The following is a 24,908-nucleotide window of genomic DNA, read 5'->3' as shown; positions in this document are numbered from 1 at the left end:
AAAATGTATAGCCTTGGTGTAATAACACTGCATGACAAACTCACCCTTTCCTCCTGTTAATCCAAGGATGTTCAATCCGTCGTTCGAGTTGCCTATTGTGAAAAATCAAACAGATAATTAATCAAACAAATACCAAAGGCATTTTAATTTGAGGCAATGAATGATTGAAAGAATCTATTGCGTTGATAACATTTCATACTTGAGTAGTTAAAATGTATAGCCTTGGTGTAATAACACTGCATGACAAACTCACCCTTTCCTCCTGTTAATCCAAGGATGTTCAATCCGTCGTTCGAGTTGCCTATTGTGAAAAATCAAACAGATAATTAATCAAACAAATACCAAAGGCATTTTAATTTGAGGCAATGAATGATTGAAAGAATCTATTGCGTTGATAACATTTCATACTTGAGTAGTTAAAATGTATAGCCTTGGTGTAATAACACTGCATGACAAACTCACCCTTTCCTCCTGCTAATCCGAGGATGTTCAATCCGTCGTTCGAGTTGCCTATTGTGAAAAATCAAACAGATAATTAATCAAACAAATACCAAAGGCATTTTAATTTGAGGCAATGAATGATTGAAAGAATCTATTGCGTTGATAACATTTCATACTTGAGTAGTTAAAATGTATAGCCTTGGTGTAATAACACTGCATGACAAACTCACCCTTTCCTCCTGCTAATCCGAGGATGTTCAATCCGTCGTTCGAGTTGCCTATTGTGAAAAATCAAACAGATAATTAATCAAACAAATACCAAAGGCATTTTAATTTGAGGCAATGAATGATTGAAAGAATCTATTGTGTTGATAACATTTCATACTTGAGTAGTTAAAATGTAAAGCCTTGGTGTAATAACACTGCATGACAAACTCACCCTTTCCTCCTGCTAATCCGAGGATGTTCAATCCGTCGTTCGAGTTGCCTATTGTGAAAAATCAAACAGATAATTAATCAAACAAATACCAAAGGCATTTTAATTTGAGGCAATGAATGATTGAAAGAATCTATTGCGTTGATAACATTTCATACTTGAGTAGTTAAAATGTATAGCCTTGGTGTAATAACACTGCATGACAAACTCACCCTTTCCTCCTGCTAATCCGAGGATGTTCAATCCGTCGTTCGAGTTGCCTATTGTGAAAAATCAAACAGATAATTAATCAAACAAATACCAAAAGCATTTTAATTTGAGGCAATGAATGATTGAAAGAATCTATTGCGTTGATAACATTTCATACTTGAGTAGTTAAAATGTATAGCCTTGGTGTAATAACACTGCATGACAAACTCACCCTTTCCTCCTGTTAATCCAAGGATGTTCAATCCGTCGTTCGAGTTGCCTATTGTGAAAAATCAAACAGATAATTAATCAAACAAATACCAAAGGCATTTTAATTTGAGGCAATGAATGATTGAAAGAATCTATTGCGTTGATAACATTTCATACTTGAGTAGTTAAAATGTATAGCCTTGGTGTAATAACACTGCATGACAAACTCACCCTTTCCTCCTGCTAATCCGAGGATGTTCAATCCGTCGTTCGAGTTGCCTATTGTGAAAAATCAAACAGATAATTAATCAAACAAATACCAAAAGCATTTTAATTTGAGGCAATGAATGATTTAAAGAATCTATTGCGTTGATAACATTTTATACTTGAGTAGTTAAAATGTAAAGCCTTGGTGTAATAACACTGCATGACAAACTCACCCTTTCCTCCTGTTAATCCAAGGATGTTCAATCCGTTGTTCGAGTTGCCTATTGTGAAAACAAATAAATAATCAAAGAAATACCAAAAGTATTTTAATTTGAGGCTATGAATGATTGACGGACGAAAGAAAACGGATTAAAAGCTGAGTAGTTATGATTTTCTTTTATCGGATGATTCTTTTCGGAACACCCTGTATTTTGCCGACTCTTAAAATATAAGCGTATGATTAATCAATTAAATATTTTTACAAACGTGTAAAAACTATTAAAAGACCAATAATAATAATGTTCCGTAAAATGTAATTCCTTCCAGCATTTTTGTTCCGATATTTAAATAGATGTTCACAAATATTTTATGGCTGTTTACGATTATCAACAAATGCGTGAGATATTTTTATACTACAGTTTTTTTCTGTTCATTTTCAGTCCATTTGCTATCGAAAAATTCATTGATAAATTGGAGAAATTTTTTTCTAAAAATTGCGATGCTTTTCTATCACGTTTTCAGAAATTTGAAATCGTGATCCACCTTTAACTGTTTGAATATCTCAGTTTGCACTCTAAATGTGTAAATATTTTGGTTTAAAAAATTCAATCGTTTATATTGTATTCAAAATAGCGCTATTGCACGTTTAAAATGTCTGGCGGATTCAGCGATGGATACCTTGTTCGCACCGCTGTTCAGCGATCAGATAAGAAATAGAACAAGATGTCGTAAAGTTAAGCAAATTATCGTGGAGGGTGAAGCTACGTGATTGGCTGTATGGAAAAAATTAAGAAAAAAATCGTACAATCACGGAGTAACGGTGCACTTGCGAAATATGCAACCGGGCTCTCGTAAAAGAAAAAGCATTATATTATGCATGTTTATTATGCAAAAATTGTGCTCTATGCAAAACATTTAACGTCCATAACCGTATCATGAAAAAATAAAATATTTTTTATTCATTTATGTATTTAATTTCCTATGATTTCTATAACAATTTTGTCTCTTTTGATTAGTTGAATCTCTACTTATATTAAGAATTCTCAGATTATTGAAAAATGCGTATCGTGCATTTAAATTATGTTTCATTTTGCTCAAACACATAATTTTCTAAGCCGGCACGGAGATAAACAAGCTCACTTATAACGAACAGTTTCGCTGTTTTTTTTTACTTGTTTCTAAGCGTGTCCGTCTGTTCTTTAGGTGCAATTGTTACAAAAACTCATTGCTTAACACAACGAATAGAAAAAAGAATAAGAGCGCATGTGTGTGAATTGTAAATTTTAAAGGTGTACGAGTTTAAATAATTTCCGCAATGTTCTTAAAATATTAGTTTTTTGATCAGTGTTTTTGCATAAACATGGAATAAATTTGTTCTTTGTCTATGGTGTTTTGTGTCACTGACTTTCCACTTAAAAATTCACTTGAAACTTAAAATCAGTTATTACAATTAGAATATATTCTAATTTGTAATAGAGTCTAATAGATTTCTAATTTATTTTAATTTAAGTGTCAGCATCGCATTTATAGTAGATAAACGAGATATTACTCATATAAATGAGTAACGTTCAAAGAAAAGAATTAAAAATATTGACAAAAAAAGAGTATCTGACATTTAAAAATTTTATTAAAATTTTTCTAACATTCATTTTTTTTTTTTTTTTAAAGTTTCTGGAATATTGAGAAAATTTTTAAATATTTGCAATTATAGCAGCAATAGATTTCTAATTTATTATCATAAGATGATTTTTGGATCTCTTTTGATACTTGATGAACTAACGATTTCAAATCGAATCTATTTCATAATACAAGTGATTTCAATTGAAATAGGCTTTTTTCTCGCAGTAGTTTGTACTATTATAGAAAGAAACTAAATGAATAAATAGGATGAAAATTTAGATCTAGAATAAACAAAAGTAAATCAGCTATTTTTCAGCACGTACCTCCCATAAGTTGGTAGATATAATACTTCCAAGTGGCATCATCCCAGTCAGCAGGTTTCATACCTGTAGAAAAGTGCGTTGGATATAATAAAAACTTTTATAGCTACAGAAGGTTTTCTTCATTATAAAAAAACATGTTACGAGATATATTTATTCAACGAAAGTAAATATAATTAAAATTATAGTAAAACTATGCAACCTATTTGTTTTTTTTCTCAATATTTTGATCAAAATCAACCTATACAAAAGCAAAATTTGTTCAATGTTTTAAATCATCTTGTCTACCGAGATCTAATTTTTATTATCTTAAACATGTAAAATAAATAATGATGAGGATAATATTGAAGGATTCAGATAAATCGAATGATTTATTTTTTTGTATGGTCTTTCAGTTATAAATAATGTTCAAACCCCTTTGCGGATGTTTGTATCCATGATTGATGAAAAAAAAAATTACATTAAAATGAAATTTTGAAAAGCAGTTGGTTAATTAAAAAAATGGGGAAGAATATGAATTTTAATGTTGTGGCGGTTGCCAATAACATGAAGGTCGCCGAGACCAGACTGAGAGAAAGGAGTCCCTCGAGAGAGCTTGAGAAACTCACGCATAGTTATGCTCTCTCCCTAGTTTGTGTATATATAAATATTTCTATATTAATCGGAATAAATTTAATATGTGAAATTAAACAGTTGTCTTAAAGGGTGTGTGCAAATAGACGTCTCTTACACACAACATCAACAACTGAATTAGTGACCCGGACATCGTGAATATACAGAGTGTTCGGCACAAAGTGTCTAAAAGACTCGATTGACATTCCCATGGATAGAAATGAGTCACCATTCTCTGACAAAGAGGCGAAAATAAGAACCACTAAAGCCTTCAAGTAAATGTCTAAAAGAAATTAAATTTCTACTGAGTAAAAGAGTGAAATGTGGAAAATAATCAGCAGAAAGAGTAGAAAATTTTGGCCTTCTTGCACCCCATCTCCCACGAAATGATAATAAGAGAATGTATGGAATACAAAAGTTTTATATGGTTTATTTTCAATTAAAATACGTAAAATTGTCAACGGGAATGCCGATCTCGAAATATGTGTGACCTCCAATATATTTTACCTAAATGAATTTACCCAGAAACGAAAGAAAACTCGTCGTGATACCGGTCGTTTAAATTGTTGATTATTGTCGTTTTTTACGGACTTGGGATACTTTGTCATTTTAGCATGTAAAATTGGCAAAAATTAAGCATCTCGATCATTGATACTTTGATGAATTGTCATTGAAATGTTAGGGGGGTAAATTTTATTTCGGTTTCTTTACAGAGATGCATATATATATGTATATTTATTAAGATTAATTTCCCCTAATAAATTTTTAACCGCAGTGAAAGTATCACAAAACAGTATTTATCGCTCGGTTGAACAGTAATATTTTCATATTTCCATGTTTTATTTATCTAGAATCAACTTTAGAACTTTTATTCTATTCGAGCATTTTTCATAAAATACCCCGAGTGTTTTTGCACGCAGTTACTTCAAGCAGTATTCAATATAACAAAACTATATTGTCTTATTCGTATTCATAGTACTTGTGTGTATGAAGGGCCGTTCAAGTGTTACGTCATCATCGATGGGGGGGGGTTCCGATTTGCTGACTTTTGATGACAAGGGGAGAAGGGGGGGGTTTGGATAATGCTTACGTCATCAACCACCCTTTATGAAAATATGAGTTGGGATTCAGAGGGGCAGAGCTGATGACGAAATTTTGCTGACAGGGGGGGGGGGGGGTCAGCGTTTTGCTGACTTTTCCTGACAAGGGGGGTCAAAAATGGCTAAAACTTTGCTTACATAATACTTGAACGGCCCCTGAGTTACAGCAACTGACTTGACTATTTTTTTCAACAACTTGATATTCTTGAAAGAAACTGTCAAACATGAGAAAAATTTATAACTGCGAGGACTTACTTGCGTATTTCTGGTAGTCAATAGCAGCTAAAAAAAAAGTTGAATGTGAGATGACGTAAACTTTACATGCTTATATTTTATGATGTAACAATACATTTCTGCACATAATATTTTTAATTTCTCAAATCAATTTTATATGATCACAGGAATGAACTTGTGAAAAACATGTGTGAATAGTTCCACAAAAAGAGCCAAAGTAATCACGTTTCAGTGGTTAATGTAAAAACGTTCTTGCACCGGCGACGACCACTAATTAAAGAAAAACATTCTTAAACTTTGTGAACTTTGGCCACAAATGTGACAGTTGCGACCTCCTGTGGTTCAAAAATGATTCGCGCATACCATAAGAAATTCTTTAAACTTGAACAAGTTAATGACTTAGACAAACCAACCAAAAACTTGTATAGATTTGCAAGAGATATTCAAATATTTCCAAAGGCATATGTACCCTACTTTTCATACCACTACCCTGTATTCAATAAATGGAAGTTGCAAATGAGTTAAACGATTAAACAAAATTATAATTGAAATTTACTATAAACGATTGACGTTTTCACGAAAATAACTGCGGCAGTGTCCGACACTGCCTAACCTTTTTATGTTAATTTTCAATGTTATTTTTTTGGGTGACCTTAAATTTTTTCTGGATGTTCTTTCTATCTTTAATGGTTGGTTCACATTGTCAGTGGGAGTCGTCTTTCCCACCTTACAAGACATGTAAACATTGACGATATAATGGAAACTACTGTAGTAGGAGAAACGTTGACAGAGAGTATGGATGAATGGGAGAAAATCTCAAAAACTTTTTCATTAACACGTTCACTGCGGGGCCTATTTGGAAATAGACAACTCTCTATCCCTACTGCTAGCTTTTGTAGCTAAGACTAGTTTTGTACATGACACCACCATGGCGTCATGAGCGCCCTAGTACAAGTCCTTCATCACGCCACCGTGGCGTCATTAGCAGTGAACGTGTTAAAGCAATTAAAATTTTCCTTCACTGAGAGAAGTATAATATATATATGCGGTTTTTTTTTGTTTTTTTTTTATTACAAATGAGTAAACGTTATACCAGTGGTTCCCAACCTTTTTCTTTTCCGCACCACCAGAGCAATGCAACTCACCTTCCTCTGCACCCCCTTAGATAATGTTTTTGTTTTTTATCTGTTAAAAAATTCTGGTTTTTCTCTGTAATTCATAACATTATTTATCTAATAATTAATTTCTATGAATTCTTTAACTTTAGCTTCATTATTTTTTTTTTTGAAAATTAATTCAATAACGAAAAAAGTTACTATTTTTTAACATTTTTTTTTGAGATTTTTAAAAAAGGTCCATTGAATCACTTCACTAATTGCTTCCACTCGCAACAACTATAAATTAATGTTTCTTTGACACTTGATTGAATTTTTTTACCTTTTTCCTGAGTCATGTGTGTTCACAACAGTATCGATTCTAAGCACAACATGCTAATTACATGCCGTACCAATGTAAACAAACCACGTAATAGTTCAAGTAAATAATGGTATTTTTTCTCAACCGAAATTTGAAAGAAAGTGCGATTGCTAATCGAAAAGAAACTTTTACAAAGCAAAATTCATATGACACATTTCTGCGAACAGAAGTCAAAGATGAGGCGTCAAAATATTGGTATGATTCATATCTTTTAGAAATTTAAAAAATTCAATTTTTATCATCAATTTAATTTCCCTGAATAATCAGTCAACATGTTTTTTTTCCCATCTCGCACCCCCAAAAATGTTCTCCCGCACCTCCGGTTGAGAACCATTGAGTTATACGAATTCACTCACACGAAGCAGCACCTGATGCTGCTGACGATCCTCCTCCGGTTCCACCCTGTGATGCAGAAGATGCGGCTGATGCTGCTGACGATCCTCCTCCGGTTCCACCCTGTGATGCAGAAGATGCGGCTGATGCTGCTGACGATCCTCCTCCAGTTCCACCCTGTGATGCAGCGGCTGCTCCCGATGCCGCTGAGGATCCTCCTCCTGCTCCACCTTGTGATGCAGCAGATGCTGCTGATGAAGCTGAAGCGGAAAAGGGAACATTTCATGAATTGAAATCTTTTATTCAACGAAATCATTGGATACGAGAAAGAAAAACTTTTCTGTTCATGTAAATAAGATTTTGCACATAACACTTTTATGTGAAAGCTAATAATTTTTTTAACTATATTTTATACAGTTGCGCTGAACAATGAATCATTCCAACACCTCATTGGAACTGAGCCGGTATTAAATTTATTTTGTGACATTATACGTAAGGTTTTATGAGTCGATAACAAAATCATATATTTTGCTGAAAAATTCTTGAAACTCTTACAGTAAAACCTCACTTTTGCGGACACCAGATGGACAAAACATTCGTCCGTAAAAGAGGAGTTCCTATTGAAGAGTTTAAAATAGAACACAATTACTATTTGGCCGTAAAAAAGGGGTGACCGTCTAGTGTGGGTTTCATTGTATTCTATTACGCTCAAAAAAAAAAAATAGATTAAAAACTATTTTTTGAAAAGCTAGAAATTTTCACTGTTTCTCTAACTTTTAATCTAGAATTCAACTACTATAAATTTAAAGAAATATTTAATAATTAAAATAGCTTTCACAGTAGCTGCTTCCCAAGCATACTGTTGTGAAGTTGAAATGATCATAATGTTGTGCACTTAAAATGATCATAATGTTGTGCACTTAAAATGATCATAATGTTGTGCACTTAAAATGATCATAATGTTGTGCACTTAAAATGATCATAATGTTGTGCACTTAAAATGATCATAATGTTGTGCACTTAAAATGATCATAATGTTGTGCACTTAAAATGATCATAATGTTGTGCACTTAAAATGATCATAATGTTGTGCACTTAAAATTGTCATAATGTTGTGCACTTTTAAAATGATCATAATGTTGTGCACTTTCCGTGCACTTTCCATGCACTATAGTGTTGCAATGTAGGGGTATAAGAACAAGAAAAATGATTAATAAACTTCTCTTCGGTCCGTCAATTCTCTCTCGGTAAAACATATAGTGCTAATATACCGTCTATACACAATGAATAAAAATTGAAGTAAAAAATTAGCACAAGGGGTTTTATTGAATTTACCTCCATAATAATTCAGCAAATAATTTCTCATATAATTCTCCCATTGGGCGTTTGTCATGCCTTGAGGTTTGTAGGCTAAAAACACAAATAAATAAAGATTAATTTTTTAGAAAATTCAAATATGTAAATAATTTGTATGCATCGTGAGAGCGTAAGTTCGTGCTAACTTTTTTTGCCCCGATAAAGAATAATAACTATACTTTTTGTATTCGAATTCGTATAAATAACTTTTATTCATATCTTCACCCTGTAATTTTTCTTAAGTTTTATATAAAATTCTGATTGTGTTTTCACGATACTCTCAATTAAATCAAATTAATTATTTTTCCCTCGGATAAGTAATCTATGCTATACTAGAAAAACAGAGAAGAATTTCGAATATCGATCTCTACAAAAATCGATTATATAGTGCAGTAATAAACAGATTCGCTATAAATTCAAGAATTTAGTTAAAAACGCCTTATACGTATAATCATATGTAAACAGATTATTCAGAAAATCTGATAGAGAAAAAACAAAATTATAAATTTGCTATGGCAATAATTTTTTTAGCAACAATTAAGTTTTTGTTGCAAATTATTTGCGTATATCATAAATAGGTCAAGAGAAGAAAGCAAGAAATTGAATTACTTGAAATTTTAAAATCCATAAATTATTAAAATGATATAAAATTTTATAAGAAATTAGAAATAAAAAAGAATCACCAGATAATATTTTTCCTATTGCAGCATGATTAATAAATTTTCAATTTATTCTTAAATCTCACTTACCATTTATTCCTCCTTGACCTGGTTGGGGACCACTGGGTGCCGGTTGCTGAGGCTGTGGTGGTGGTGGCGCTGGTTGTTGAGGCTGTGGTGGTCCTAAAGGGAATTTATTTTCATTTTTATCAAATTTTGTACTTAATAAATGATAGCTACTTCTACTAAATGTAGCTGGAAATAATGGCGAAAAAATAATGTATGCCCATGCAGCACTCTATGATGGGATCGAACCCCTAATTTATAATACAGGGTGTACCAAAAAAGAATCATTCCATTTAAAAAGGCTCAGCAGATAGAATGTTGGTATATTATGTCAATTCGATCCAGAAGTCAAGATCAAAAAACCGTCATCCGTAGTGTACTGAAATAACGTCAGAATTTCCAAATTATGTTATTTTCTCGTCTTCAAAGATGTGTTGTATAACAACTTGGCCCAGTCTGACTGTTTGTAGAATTTCGCCAAACTAAATTTGCTCATACAAAAACCTCGATTTTTATCTCCAACTTTGAATTATCCAAAACATTTGAAAAATTCGATTTAAACAAGAAATTTTTGAATTAAACTAAGTTGAAAAATCAAGTGGGAACATGGGCGGTGGTACGGGGGGGGGCGTTGGGGGCATTGCCCTCAGCGTCAAAGGTGGAGTCGACTGATCTAATGTATATATGAACTGACATCATCATCATCATCATCATCGTGCGACCCCCCCCCCCCCGCAGACTTCCAAGTCAATCTCCGCCTATGAACGGGAGCTCGTAAAAGTTCCAATATATCCAAAATTCGAATTAACCAAAGTGCCACTGCACATATATAACAGTAAGAGTTTCGCTTAGTTATTGAAAAACAATAAATTTCTCTCACCTCCACCAAATCCTGGATTAAATCCATTGATCCCTCCACCTGCACGCAAGGAAAAGAAAATCAATTGTTTCTGAATATTGGTCGAGATGTAATACATAAGATATATGCATCAGTGATATTCGTATTGCTAAGTCGCCGTTCAAGTATTACGTCAGCAAATTTTTAGCAATTTTGACAGCCCCTCCCCCCCCCCCGTCAGCAAAATTTCGTCATCAGCTCTGAATCCTAACGCATATTGGTGGGATCAGAGACGTACATGAGGAGGCATAGGGGGCTCGTGACTCGGAAATTGAAATTTCGGAAGAAAATATTTTTATATATTAAAATCAATTAATTATAGGTTAACTATTATAATCAATTATTATAATTGTTAATTTCAATGCTATTTGAAGGCTACTACTAAACCACACATGCACCTCGTCCATATTCCTCTGCTCTAACGAATGGGTACATGCGGGAATGTGCGTGTACGTGTAGTGAAACCTGACGTGAAGTTTGCTTCTGTGTGATGCTTGTTATGTGTAGTGCTGCCATCTGCCACCAGTTTTTCTAAGTATGAGTGAAGTGTAGTGATTGAATAATTTATCGTTGTAGGCCTGTTGCTCTCTGCGGCGAGACTTTATAATGGGGAGATCGGCTCGCATTTGCGCTTCGAAGTTGAGAACCACAGGAAACCAACTTCAGCCGACCACCACTGCGGTGAGGTTTGAACCCGGATCCTCGTGATGCGAGTCCGTCATTATGCCCACTCGACCACCGCAGCGGCGCTAATTAAAGGCTATGAACTCAAAATTTATCTTTAATAAATTCATTGCGACCCACCCTCTAAGCCGTATAATGATAAAGCGCGTAAAGGTCCTTGGCCCGCGCACCAAATATCGCCCTGGGGATTATCTGATGCGGCCTGCCCTCCTGAAACTTAATTTTGAAAATGAAATAAGCGGCACATTTACAGATCGCTTAAGTGACCCGTGGTAAAATTCCAGAGCATTTAAGTGGCCCGGGACACAGTTCCAAAACACTTAAGCGATCCGTGACACATTTAGACATCCCTTGAGTGACATGTGGCATAGTTTTAGAGCACTTAAGCACATATGGCGATGTGGCCTGGGTATCTTCCGGTTTGACGAACCCCAGTGCTGTTCTGCATCACTCAAGTTACCCGTGGCACATTCTCAGATTATTTAAGTGATCCGCGGCATATACATTTATATACGGATCGCTTGAACGAGGCGTGGCACAATTCGTGAGCATTTAAGCGGCTCTGGACACATTCCCAGATTACTTGAAGGATCTGTGGGACATTTGGAGATTACTAAAGTGGCTGTGTAGGCTTATCAATAGGGAAGAATATTACTTCAAGTGCCCACAAACTACGGAAAGGTTTTACTCGTTTTTGGTGCACCGAATAAGATGAAATTAAAAATGTTTCATATTTTAATAAAGGGCGGTTGATGACGTAAGCATTATCCAACCCCCCCCCCCTGCCCCCTTGTCATCAAAAGTCAGCAAATCGGAACCCCCTCCCACCCCCCTTGTATTTATATCTATTCTTTTGGATTCATCTGCCTTGGATGATTTTCTTGTTCTGGCTTTTGTATTCGTATAATAAATAATTTAAAATTTTTATAAGTATAATTTTCATTATAATCTTTTTTAATGCATGGATTTATCTGAACACATCTCCCCTCATTCCATCATGCCCCCCCCCCCCTCCACATCCTGTAACAGGGTCTCTAGGCTGAATCTTTCACGCCCTCCCCCCGTATAGGGAATTTAAAGTGTGAAAAACAATAAATTTGAATAGTTATCGCTAGCTGGAGCCCTGTCAGCCCCACTCTTGGGAGGGGCATTCCTTCACTAATATTTACCTGTGTTTCGAATTTGCAATAACGTGCATTTGTGATAATGAAACTCGTTCACGAACAAGATGCTTCAGCTCTGCATGGAATTTCTATTACAGGGGCTTCGAAAATTCTTTTGACCCTTTTATTAAAACGTTCCTAAATTTTCATAATTTTCTGATGGGTAGTATGATGCCGTAGAAAACTTAAAACAATACGACCTCAATTACACACACCCTGCAACTGGCTCTTAGAATTTTGGATGTTTTGTTTTAATATGTACTTAAATATGCTACACAACCCTCAATGGTGTAATAAAATTTTGATAAACTGATATCATCTTTAATGTGTCACACTTACGTCATTCTATGAGTTAGAGAAAGATAGGTAGATAAGGAGAGATCGAGAATATGGAAGTATATGCACTATAAAGCAATATTCTGAGTGGATTTTACCTGAAACTGGACCGCTATTGGTTGCGACAGCACTCGATGAAGCAGTGGCACTAGAACCTGATGGAAATGAATTTTACGTTAAATATATGTTATATTAAATGTGATAAATCAGTTATTATGCCTAATCGAAGATCATTTTGGTAAGTTTGATAAACTTTTCCTAAATTTATCATTTTTACCAGTGATTATGCATAATGCCCAACCGTCCTTGGTAAACATGATAGTACTAAATTCATCACATATGCCCTTTATTATTCATAATCGCCATTTTGTATTGGTAAATGTGATAAATCGGTCCCATTGCCGTGAAAAGGGTTAGGCCTGTCATCCACTGGAAGCGATAAACAAATCGTGAGTAGATGTCTGTATTCACAAAACTGATCTCATTGTCTGAGCACCAAGGACCTCCAGCTTGGGATTTCCGGTTCAACAGTAGACGATAAAAATTTCTGGATCCAATGGAATCTCACGCATCTTGCCGTATCTGCGCAGGCGTAGTTCGGTTGTTTACTTTTTTTTCGCGACACACGCTCCGTTTTTTCTCCTCTTCTCGTTCTTTCTCTCCCTCTTTTGTCGCGTGAACGTGAAAGTTGGAAATTTCATAATCGCTATTCATAGGCTGTGATGGTAAGTAGTAATATATTAAATATTATTATTCATTTGTTTAACAAGAACGTCTCCGAGATTGTGTCAAATGTGTAAGTACGGACTTTAATAGATTTTTTCAAAAATAATTATTTTTTGAATATTTACTCAAGATTATTCAACAAACACATTCGTGAAGTGAGTATCATGTATAGGTCGCTTTCAGTGGACGACGTCAAACGCCCTTTGTCGTTGGACTCAATGTCAACTCTTGCTGCGTGCTTAGCTTACTGCATGTTGTCACTTCCAGTGAACGACCGGCATTGCTATTCAGATGTCATTAATTGTGAGGCAGGGTCTGGACCGGATAAAATTACCTCTGATTTAACGAATTTTTCCGAGGATACCCGGAATAACTCTTATTCGACTAATTACAAAATCTGGCGTCGGTATAATGAACTCTTATTTAAGAAATTTTACGATTTATCACTATTTAACGAGCTCTCATTTAAGAAATTGTTGAATTTAACGAGTTTTTGTGTGTGTGCGATCAGAGCCCAATATAACAAACTCCTATTTAATGAATTATACCACCGGACCCCGATATAATTATACCAAATTTTACGATCGCACCCCGATATAATGATACAGTACATATAGTAGGATTTATCATGTTTACCAAAGACGCGACGCTTGGGTGGTATTATGAATAATCACCGGTAAAAATGGTAATTTTTTTAGCACTTATTAAATTTACCAATGACGCTTGGGTACTATGCATAATCACTGGTAAAAGTAATAAATTTATCAAATTTATCAACGACGTTTGTGTAGTGTGCATATTCGGTAGCAATAAAAGTGATAACTTTATCAAACTTACAAAGAAGATTGGTAAGCATGCATAATAAAAGTATCAGATTTACCGCATCATAGATATTCAATCGCTGAAAAATACTAAACTGTTCTTACCTCCCAATCCTGGATAAAATTGATTGATCCAAGGACTTGAACCTGAAGAAGAAAATGTATACGATATTTTTCATGCTCTACGGTATGTAAATTCCCTATAGATATACGTTTACTAATAATTCTGAAAATTAGATTATTTTCTGTGAAGTCCCGCGAAAAAAAACATAAACTTAAATAATCATTACTTTCATTGATATGTACTTTCCATCTCTTTCCACTGAGAATTTCGACCGGGTGGTCTCGCCATTGATTTGGCAGACAGTGTGGAGGAAATAGATTTCATTGCTCGTGAACGAGGTGAATTTCTTGATCTTTACACAGATTCCACACTCAAAGGTAAGTTCACCAAGAGTGAGGCGTTGGTATAGCTGCTTTTTTGGCTTGCACTTTGTACTTGCATTAATGTACTTTTGCCCTTTTCAACATCATGTCTATGCGCGTAAGCCTTCTCTGCTATGGCGACAATAAAATACAAAGCAAGAAATAGGCTACTACTACTCAACCGTATATATGCACCTCGTACACATTCCTCTATGGAATTTCTAATGAATTGGCACATGCCGGAATGTACATGTATGTGTTGTGGACCTGACGTGACGTTTGGTTCTGTGTAATGCTTCTTATGTGTAGTGCTACCATCTGTCAAGAAATAGACTGCAGTGACCTTGAGGACAATTTACGTGTTTCATTGCCAACTGTAAGGTCTGATTTCAAGTACCTGTTCTCTAATTATCAATCACAAGTTTCACTTTAATGATTAATCAAACAAAACTCTACTGATGTACTTTCACTCAGTGATTTTTTTGTTGTAGTAAATTGTATTCTGTATTCGAGGAGGGAGGCTTACCTGCGTAGCGTGCACCGTGAGGGGGGCAGCATGTGGTGCCTCTTGCTCTTGGGAATTCGGAGAGGGTTCATTGCCTTTCCGGCGCGCCTTCTATACTTAGAAGTTATCAAGAAATATTAACATGGAGCTGCGACCGGTTTTCCTGTATTCAAGGAAAGGTGCCCCAAATTTTAATGTTATTCCCAAGGGTGCCGCGAACTTCAAATGTTGGTAAACGCTGGTCTAGAGGGGCAACGCAAGTCTCTTTGATGTGCCAACCGCCATTCGATGCAACTCAGTTGGACGTTCGTCTACTGCGCGTTGCTTGGCTCACAATGAAATATTTCCTGGCATCCGTACACATTGAGGGGGAATTCCAGCAAGCCACTCAAGTACAATGCAGGGAACCAATCCGTACCAGCGACGTTTTCAGACCCACCATTGCATGGTGTCAGTGGGTTGGGATAATTATTTTATCAGTGTTGATTCATGTAGGAAGTGTAACAGAAACTCTTTTTAAATAATGTTTTATTGACTCCTGCCACTTGATAAATATTCCTATATCGAGTAGATGTTCTATTGCTTTTCATGGTTTGCCTTATATTATTTACTGTAACGAATTTTATATACACTGCTCAAAACAATTAGGGGAGTACATGGTTTTAACAAAATTACGCAAAGATGTATACCGATAAGTAACATAAAATGAATCATCCAAAATTTAAAGCCTGGCAGGAAACGGAAGAAGAAAACTTCATATGCAAATCAAAGTTCATGACGTCAAAAACCAGAAAAAGGAGATAAGGGCAGAAATCGGGATGTTGCAGAAACGTCTGTTTTACTGCCGTAACTGTGAAATTCGATTGCGCAGTATTTTTTTTTGAGACAAGGTGACTTGAGGATGTCTCAACAACGTGATTTACCGGAATCCATGGCATGGCGTGTTATAGGCAGACTGGAATCCGGGCAAACGCAACGTAATGTCGCGGACGCTGTTGGAGTCGCCAGAAGTGTTGCTGCAAGGCTGTGGAATCAATTCCAAGAAACAGGAAATGTTAGATGTCGACCAGGGCAAGGTCGGCCACGCGCCACTACAGCAACTGATGACCGGTATATACGGTTAACAGCCCGTCGAAACAGAACAGAGAATGCTACGCAGCTGCAACAGGACGAAGGGTGTCCAGACGAACAGTACGTAATCGGCTTCATGAGGGAGGGCTCTATGCACGTAGGCCAATGGTCTGCATTCCGTTGACCCCACGCCACCGTGCGGCCCGAAGAAGATGGGCTGCTGAACATCGAGATTGGGAGCAACATGATTGGAGCCAAGTGCTGTTTACAGACAAGTCCCGATTCAGTCTGGAGTGTGACACCCGACGTGTTCTGGTATGGAGGGACAGGGGCACTCGAAATAACCCCGCATTCGTTCGTGAAAGGTCACAATACAGACGAGCTGGTTGGATGGTATGGGGTGGAATCAGCATAGGCGGACGTACGGACCTGCATATCATTCGGCAATGGCACTTTGACGGCCCGAAGGTATGCAGACGAGATACTGCGACCTCATGTCATCCCTTACGCTGGAGCCATTGGAGATTCCTTTGTTTTCCAGGATGATAATGCCCGACCGCATAGAGCTCGTCTGGTGGAGAACATGCGTGAAGCTGAAACAATACAGCGTATGGAATGGCCAGCGTGCTCTCCTGACCTGAATCCAATCGAGCATGTTTGGGACATGCTCGGACGACGCATTGCTGCGCGACCAAGGCCGCCTGTTACTGTCCGAGACATGCAGATTGCACTTCTTGAGGAGTGGAACAGTATTCCCCAAAGTCTGATCGATAACCTCATCGCATCCATGGCAAACAGGTGTGCAGCAGTCTTAGCTGTTCGAGGATACCACACGCCCTATTAAAACTCATGTATCATGTCTGAACAGTACTTTTTTTTATCGTTTACATGTAACCAAATTGTTGCCCTAAATCATCTTTTCATGTTTTTTTCCATATTTTCAAAGAATTAAAGCTTTCTTCCAAATTTTTTTACGTCTTTTTTCTGTATTGCGCATTGATACGCGTGTACTATCCATTGTATGCCAATACGTGGCTGTCTCGCACGGTTTTCTTCACTTTTTGCTTGCTCCCCTACTTGTTTTGAGCAGTGTATATAGATTTGCCTTAAATTTAATGTGTGACATTCTGTTATATTATTGTTAGAGCTAGTACTTGTTATTAGTGATCTAATTTTATTGTAAGTGCTATTCAATCCTTGTATATGTGTATCATATGCCCCACCCCAGGCACAAATTCCATATATTATTATTGAATAAATCCTTGCGCAAAAGATGTCCTTTAGAAAGTTTTTATCAATCGTGTATTTGATTTTTAATAATTTGTTATAATATTTTATTCATTATCTGTACATCTTACGCCGTAAGAAAATAGTAATGCTATATCAAAGGAACATTAACGTAAATATTTTGTTTAAAAAAATAATATTTTTCAACGTTGAAAATCATCGTTTCGGTTCAACAGTTGCCACCAGTAAATCATTTATTGCAAATTGTGAAAACGTATACTTTTCTTTCAGTTTATATTTTAATTTTAAAGATCGACAAATATGGCGGCTTCACTATCTGCCAATGCTTTTTCCTGACTATAACAGACCTGACTACAGTAGCAACGCATCCCCCCTTTCTCCCTTCTTACTTTCTAACTACTCCAAAGCTTTCTCCCGTTTGGCGCTTGACCCTCGCGTGCTGTTCCGCATACGGGTGACCATGTGACCTGAATTTCACGGGACACTTTCTTTTAAATTCTAACTACCGCTTTCGAAAATATTTCTATTCAAATTTCATCAAATTCATTTTATGTAATTCAATGTCATTAAGCTGGTCTCAAGTCAACTTGAAAAATTGACTTTAAATTTTGTAGGAAGGCGCACGTACCTGCGCGCCCTCTTCAGAACCCGCCCCTGCTTTTTATGATTATCGAAAAATCGAAGTATCGATGGAAATATGATGCAGCTATATCCTAAGAGAAATCGCGAAAAATACAATGAAATTTTTAAAGCTACCAAAAGTTGGTGATGTCAAGGGAAAATTCAATACTAACCTCCAGAGGAAGTTGGAATTCGATTAGGAGCCGTTTGGACTGGTTGTACTTGAGCTGGAATGGCGAATAAAGAAAGGAAGCATGTAAAACCACATACAGGAGATCAATCTAAACTAACTTAAACTTCAATGATTTTGCTGACATAATTTATTTTTAATATCGTCTTTTTACCAAACACCTGCTTGACTGAAACCCAGTCTGTCGATTCATAACAAAATTCACCACCCGAAAAGCCGTGCATTAATTACACTTATATGCATAGTAAATAGCACTGCAAATGAGCCAAATCGTACTCACGTTGCACTCTTCCTGGTGAGCCTCCATTAAAGAACCCATTCGACGACGCACTTCCACTAGCTGAAGCTCCTCCATATCCAGAGTTGAAATTAGCAGGAACACCACCATTGAAGCCACCCATGCCACCACGATTAAAACCACCCGTATTACCACCGTTAATTCCTCCAGTACTGAGCTGGCTACCGCCCATGCCACCACCCATTCCTCCAAAGTTCTGACCTAAATTGGTATATAAAAAAAGTAATTTAATTGTGCATCTTCACAAACACAACATACAGCAAATTGTAATTTGCATGAACAGACTTAAATTTTCATGAAATTAGAGTAATTATAGTACTAATTTACACGTATAGAGGAATTCCAAGTACATTTGTAGGGTGGGGTGATACAGCGTTTGAGAATCAGTGATCTGAAACATAGACTCGTCCAAGTAAAACTCAATTTCAGTCAACGTGTTTTGTAACATGAATTGCGTTAGACACTCGATCATTTGCGGGATTCGCATAAACAGTTCTTGACAGTGGTACAGCGCTATCTAAGCGTAAAGTATTGAACCATAACAGTTTTTTTATTCAAATGACTCCTTCAAGAGCATATTTGTTGATTTTATTTCAGTTTTTCGAATTTATCATAGACTTTTGGCCTACTTTGTACATTTTTCAAGAGGGAGATTTGTTACAAAGGTTACCAAACATCCTCCTTTTTGATGTCATTTCAAGCGTGCTCCTACGTCAGAGGACTTCAACCCTTTCCCAGTCACGAGCATTGCTAGTACCCATCATCAAAAGTAGATCACCCTCACGGCAAGTTACCATACGTGTGTTTGAAAAACCAGTACGATTCTAATCCCTGAATGTAATTTGTGCACGGTGTTTAATTAAGATGTTGATCAAGTGCTCGTGAGCATGACATCAGACACGAGCATCGAGCACTCTGAGCACTTCAGGGCGCTCTGAGATGCTCGCGGGAAACATGTTGAATACAAAAAATGTATCTTTTTGTCCTCCTTTTCAAGTTTCCCCCCCCCCTCGGGAAATTTTTTTTTCACTCTGTAGTCTCCACCCCGCTCCACATTTTTACACGATTTGACCAATAGCCGTATAAATTCCCAGAATACACCCTTCACACCCAGAATATACCTTCAACCAGGGCAGATGATGCTGTTCTAACCACGGCCCGGCTTGCTCCAGGATAATATGAAAAAAAAGACAATACGAAAAACGGCTCTGGAAGAACAAAACTATAACATTCATTTTAGGAATACAGTACCATTGCTTGCTCACCAAGAGCTAATACCATGTACTGAAGTAGAGAAGGGGAGGGGGTTACCTCTTCTCCATTCAGAAATGACAAAATAAGATACAAATAGCACTCGATGTGCCTACTCCAACGACGAAATCGCTTTTGGCAAAGAAGCAGCACTCTAGAAAAAAAACAACTTTTTTAGCAGTTCTGTTTTATTTGGGAGGCATCGAGCTTATATTAATGGAGGGAGCATCCAGCCACCGCGACGGCAGCGACATCAAACGCAAGGAAATCACGTGACTCGGTGAAAACAAAGTTCGTTTGCCCATAGAAATGTACAGTTCGGTCTCTAAATATCGCGTTTTAAAGATTAAAAAGAAGGATTGGGAACTCATCTAAAGATGAAAAAAAATTAAATCATTTCTTTCATTAATACTGGAATCATTTCTTTCATTAATACTGGAATCATTTCTTCCATTAATACCGGAATCATTTCTTCCATTAGTACTGGAATCATTTCTTTCATTAATACTGGTATCATTTCTTTCATCAATTCCAGAATTGATGAAAGAAATGAAAATGACGAAGAATGAACAAGTTGAAGATGCCTGTCCTACGTTGCAGAAAATGTGGTTTTTTTTTGTCCTCCTTTTCAAGTTTCCGGAATCATTTTTGTTCCCCCCCCCCCCCGCTCCACATTTTTACACGATTTGACCAATAGCCGTATAAGTTCACAGAAAAAAAATACACCCTTCACACCCAGAATATACCTTCAACCAGTGCAGATGCAGGGCCGTCTTAAGAGTATCATGGCGCCCCCGGGCCAAGTGGTTTTGCGGAGGGCATACCTGGTAAATCCTAGAAAATTTCAACCGCATCTCATTTCTGTGAGGCCCCTCTTCTCTCGAGGCCCCCGGGCCGTGCCCGGGTGGGCCCATGCGTTAAGTAAGACGGCACTGGGCAGATGATGCTATTTTAACCACGGCCCGGCTTACTCCAGGATAATACGAAAAAAAAAAGAATACGAAAAACTGCTCTGGAAGAACAAGACCATAACATTTAGTTCAGGAATACAGTACCATTGCTCGCTTCGCTCACCAACAGCTAATATATGTGTACTGAAAAGTAGACGGAGATACGGGGGTGGGGGGGGCGTGGAAATTATCACGCCCCCCCCCCCCCCGTATATCTCCGCCCATGCTCCTTTCTCAGTTTTCGAATCTGCTAACCTTATTTGTTACCACATTTTCTGATGATCTAGTTTTTCGCTGTCTATTTCTGTTTAATAGATAGTTATATCTATTAAACATCGATACAACTATCCCCTGCTGTATGTATTTAAAGCTTCGGGTATTTGTATTTTGTGTTAGTTTAAATTCTATTGCAAGTTATTGCCGTTTATCCCTCTTGTGATTTTTCATTAGTAAATCTTTTTTTTTTTTTTTGATTTGAGAAGAGATAGAGGGCACTGACATGGAATTTTCATTTCAAAAGACCTAATCGTGGATTCAAAATTTATGTTGATGTGGACTGCCATGGGCTATTTTCTACGTTTTCAAAGAGAAATATCTCCCACGGAAGGAAATTGGACGACAGCGCCATCGGGGGCAGCTCGTGTAGGAAGTGCGAAGGCGCGCGTCCCCTGAAAATTTCAAGTCGTTAATTGAATTCTTTAAATGTATTTGATACCGACTTAATAACATTGAATTTCTTTATTTTCAAACGAATTTGACAAATTAGAAAAGAAATATTTTCGGAAGGCACTGATTAAAAAGGAAAAGTGTTCCATAAAGTACGAGTCATATGGTCAAGGTTCGGCGCAGTCTTCCATGCAGAGAGTTCTGTACTATTCTTTCCCACAGAGCTATACATAGGGTCACCATACGTCCCGTATTTCCCGGGACAGTCCCGGTTTTTTTTCTTTTTCTGGCTGCCCTGACTTTTTGGCAAAAGTGTCCCGGTTTTTCCCGTTTCTTCACATGATGCCTAAAAGTATGATTCACAATTCTTGAGCAGGGTCCCTGGGTTAGGATTTTTAGGGTCATGTTGAAGGGGCATTCTCAAGAAAAAGTAGTCTGTCGACACTGTTTTCGTTGACAAAGATTATTAGCTCACATTTGTATTAGGTAATTAATAATCATTAAATGCTGCAGTTTGTGAATCCCATGAAATTTCTCAATGTAGGGAACGGGGCATACAACGGTAGAAATACTCAATCATTACACTACACTCATAGTTAGAAAAATTTATGGCAGGTGGCAGCGAAATAATAAGCTCAATTGCTTCACGATAAGCTCAAAAAACGACACATACATTTTACACGCATATTTTCCAACATGGCGAAGGTTTTGTTGAACCACCTGCTTCTATCTCTTTATTGAGACGGAACGGTGGACCAGGATCTGGTTAAGAGGGGGAGGGTAGACAGCATATTGGCTTATAAGCCACAAGTTGTAAAGACAGAGAATACCATGCGACTCGTATCTGGCCCGAATCAACATTCCGGGAAGATTCCGCTTAGTTTTCTGAAATTGAATAAGATTTTGAAGTAGTGGGGGAAAAAACAACCTCTTGACCAAACAAGAAGTTTAAAATCAAGGGTACACACACGTCAAATAGCCTCAAGAAACATGCACATCTAAGAAGTAAGACGTTAAGAAGAGGCTCGGTTCAAGATCAGTGATTGATTAGATATTACGGGGCAAAAAGTCACTTCGAGTGACCACAGCGACAATGCAGACAAATTGTGGCCCAGCAATCAGCTAGTAATCGGAAATCTAAGTGATTTCGTTAGTTAAATTCAGAAGGAAGGAGTCGAAACATAAGACGAGGCGATTTCAAGAGTATCAATAGTAAATTTTTAAAGGTGGATTGGATATCTTTGATCCTGGTCGCGAGGGCCTCCTTCTTTGCCCACGATTTCATTAAGTCTCATCGGGACGTGTTTATTGCTTCCCGGAAACCTCGATCGCTGTGAAAGCTTCAATATCTCCAACGAGATATATGAGACAAGGTGTGTCCGGTCTGTCAGGTTCAGGTCACTCAAGAAATCAATACATTGATCGAGATGGATTAAAGGTTACGAGAATCGTCACAATGAATCCATTACTTAGTTCGTAACTCGTATCTGATTATATTTTTCCACAGCCTACACTGTGCCTGAGATTTCAAACACGAATTCACATGCATGGTTTTATCTTACAAAGTCATAGTTCACGTTTCAAAATGCATCTTACCTAAGGCGAGAGGAATTACGGCTAGTAATGAGAAGCAGAGAAACTTAGCCATGTTGCCTGTCACGTCTCTACAAAAGGTTTCTTTGACTGGTTTTTGAAATCGATTCTGGATCTTTTTTTTTCCGTTGACGAGTTTCGTGGTACAAAGAGAATGTGGAAGAATTGGGTTCGACTGCTGGTATTAATACCGTTTCGATGCAAATGCCATGACCACGACCTGTCTCAATAATTCCATCCTGGATAAACACGAATGCTTCAAGTATCTTAATATAAGAGCCTAAGAAGGAAAACTTCTCGGAGAATAGCTAAAAATATCCCAATGTCCCGCCTAGAAAGAGCTGGTTTATGGAAAGGTAATAATTATTAATCTCCGAATATCTTGCCATTCTATCTACTATGGAATTTTCTTATCAGAAAAGAGGCAATATAAATTCTGCCCTTAACGTGTATCGTGTATTCACGGCATAGCTTACATGATGAAGAGTGTGTTCAAATGGAAACATTATATTGTTTGAGGAAAATTTCAATCGGACCGTATTCTCTTTGTTTGCCATGACGAGTTTTCCATGTTCTGGCGGTTTCTGATTGGTTTGAAGTCTGTGACGACATGAGGTTAGCAGAAAATCAAACCTCGTTAAAATATACTATGCAGTGATTCTCGGGATCTGTAAGACGATCATCCTTGAAAATGTTTAAACAGAAATACCACTTCTTGGAGTTTTAAGATTGAATGGTTAAGCCGAAATAAATTTTCAACACATATTTTGGTCAGACACGTGCGTCTATAAAATATAAAAAAAGATATACTGGGAATGCGCTGCAAAATGAGGTTATATGGAAAGTATAGTCAACGTACTTTTTTTAAAACTTCGTGACAGATACGAGGCGAGTAGAAGCGAAAAAATACAATTGGCTTGCAAATTTGTGGAAAATAATTGACATCAGTGGTTATTGTTTTTTGAAGTACTCAAGAGTGACCCAGATATCATCCAATACTATATTCCTGTCATTCTAAACTCAATTAACATCCAAAACATGCAAAGTGACATGGCTAATATCCATATAGCACTAACTTTTCACCCCACCACAAACAACTTAAAAGGAATATTTTGGTCTTGAAAACTACCTAACTGACTGCAATATTCCACTTAAATTTAAAAGAACTCTCATACAAATTCGTTTTGGTTGTTCATAAACGGGAGAATCCTTGAAATCAATCCGCAGGTACCGTGTACATATTGTAACTCCAATGAATTTGAGACCTGGGCTCACGTACTAATGGCATGTTATTGTTCAGTTTACAATTCATGTAGATACAAGTATTTAATCACACCCAGGCATGCAATCTCTTTCGTTGCCTTTCTCGAATCTTGCGAACAAAATAAAAACCGTCTTTTCCATTTGCTGTCTGATATAATATGCTTTAGAGATCTTTTTGTGGAATGAATCGCACCACTTAATAAACATTTTTTTTTTTTTGCTAACATGTAATACATATATTTTACTAATCATAACTATTTGAACCCCTCGCATAAGAAAGTGCTCATTTTTATTAACCGATTTTTTTTTCTTTTTGTGTTCTTAAAAAAATGATTACTTGTAATTAGTTCTTTTACTAGTTGTGTCGTACTGTATTTGTTATTGTTGTCACCTATTGCAGAGGTTTTTTGCCTAAATTAATAAAGATTATTATTATTATTATATAACAAGCATACAAGTTGATTGCAATTAAAGTTGCAATCCGAAAATGGTCTGAAGTAAGAAAAACTGGTCAAAATATTTTGAGATTTTGGTTGATCATTCCTCTAGTGATGAATGGGGCTAGGGTTTCTAATAACTTTGCACATTTTTTTTTTTTTTTTTTTGCATATTTCCCTATTTTTACGTGACAGAGCACATTTCATTGACTTTAACCACTTTACCATCAAGGATGTAATAGTGCGTTCAAACACCAGTGGAGTAAATTCAAACAAGTTCGTC

At 36.7% G+C, this 24,908-nt stretch overlaps 1 protein-coding gene across 2 annotated transcripts in view; it reads right to left on the bottom strand.

The window, feature by feature from the left end:
- Positions 1 to 23,070, bottom strand: part of LOC149088607 (uncharacterized) — a 49,214-nt gene extending 26,144 nt beyond the window's left edge. For both annotated transcript variants that reach the window (XM_089248175.1, XM_089248182.1), the window contains exons 1-12: positions 22,929 to 23,070; positions 18,448 to 18,666; positions 18,151 to 18,204; positions 14,212 to 14,253; positions 12,658 to 12,714; positions 10,359 to 10,397; positions 9,503 to 9,595; positions 8,734 to 8,807; positions 7,421 to 7,664; positions 5,610 to 5,636; positions 3,646 to 3,708; positions 1,717 to 1,764 (exon numbers count right to left, since the gene is read on the bottom strand). In XM_089248175.1, coding sequence (XP_089104301.1) covers positions 1,717 to 1,764; positions 3,646 to 3,708; positions 5,610 to 5,636; positions 7,421 to 7,664; positions 8,734 to 8,807; positions 9,503 to 9,595; positions 10,359 to 10,397; positions 12,658 to 12,714; positions 14,212 to 14,253; positions 18,151 to 18,204; positions 18,448 to 18,666; positions 22,929 to 22,980 — 1,012 coding nt within the window. In that variant the 5' untranslated portion in view covers positions 22,981 to 23,070. The remainder of the gene's footprint in view (positions 1 to 1,716; positions 1,765 to 3,645; positions 3,709 to 5,609; positions 5,637 to 7,420; positions 7,665 to 8,733; positions 8,808 to 9,502; positions 9,596 to 10,358; positions 10,398 to 12,657; positions 12,715 to 14,211; positions 14,254 to 18,150; positions 18,205 to 18,447; positions 18,667 to 22,928) is intronic.
- Positions 23,071 to 24,908: the final 1,838 nt, after the last annotated feature.

This window comes from Pholcus phalangioides, unplaced genomic scaffold (assembly GCF_987345545.1).
Source record: "Pholcus phalangioides strain wild (caught in Gottingen) unplaced genomic scaffold, Ppha-v1.0 ptg000003l_1, whole genome shotgun sequence".
NCBI lineage: Eukaryota > Metazoa > Arthropoda > Arachnida > Araneae > Pholcidae > Pholcus > Pholcus phalangioides.
The sequence above is the reverse complement of the archived record's forward strand: the minus strand, read 5'-3'. Positions and strand labels throughout refer to the sequence as shown.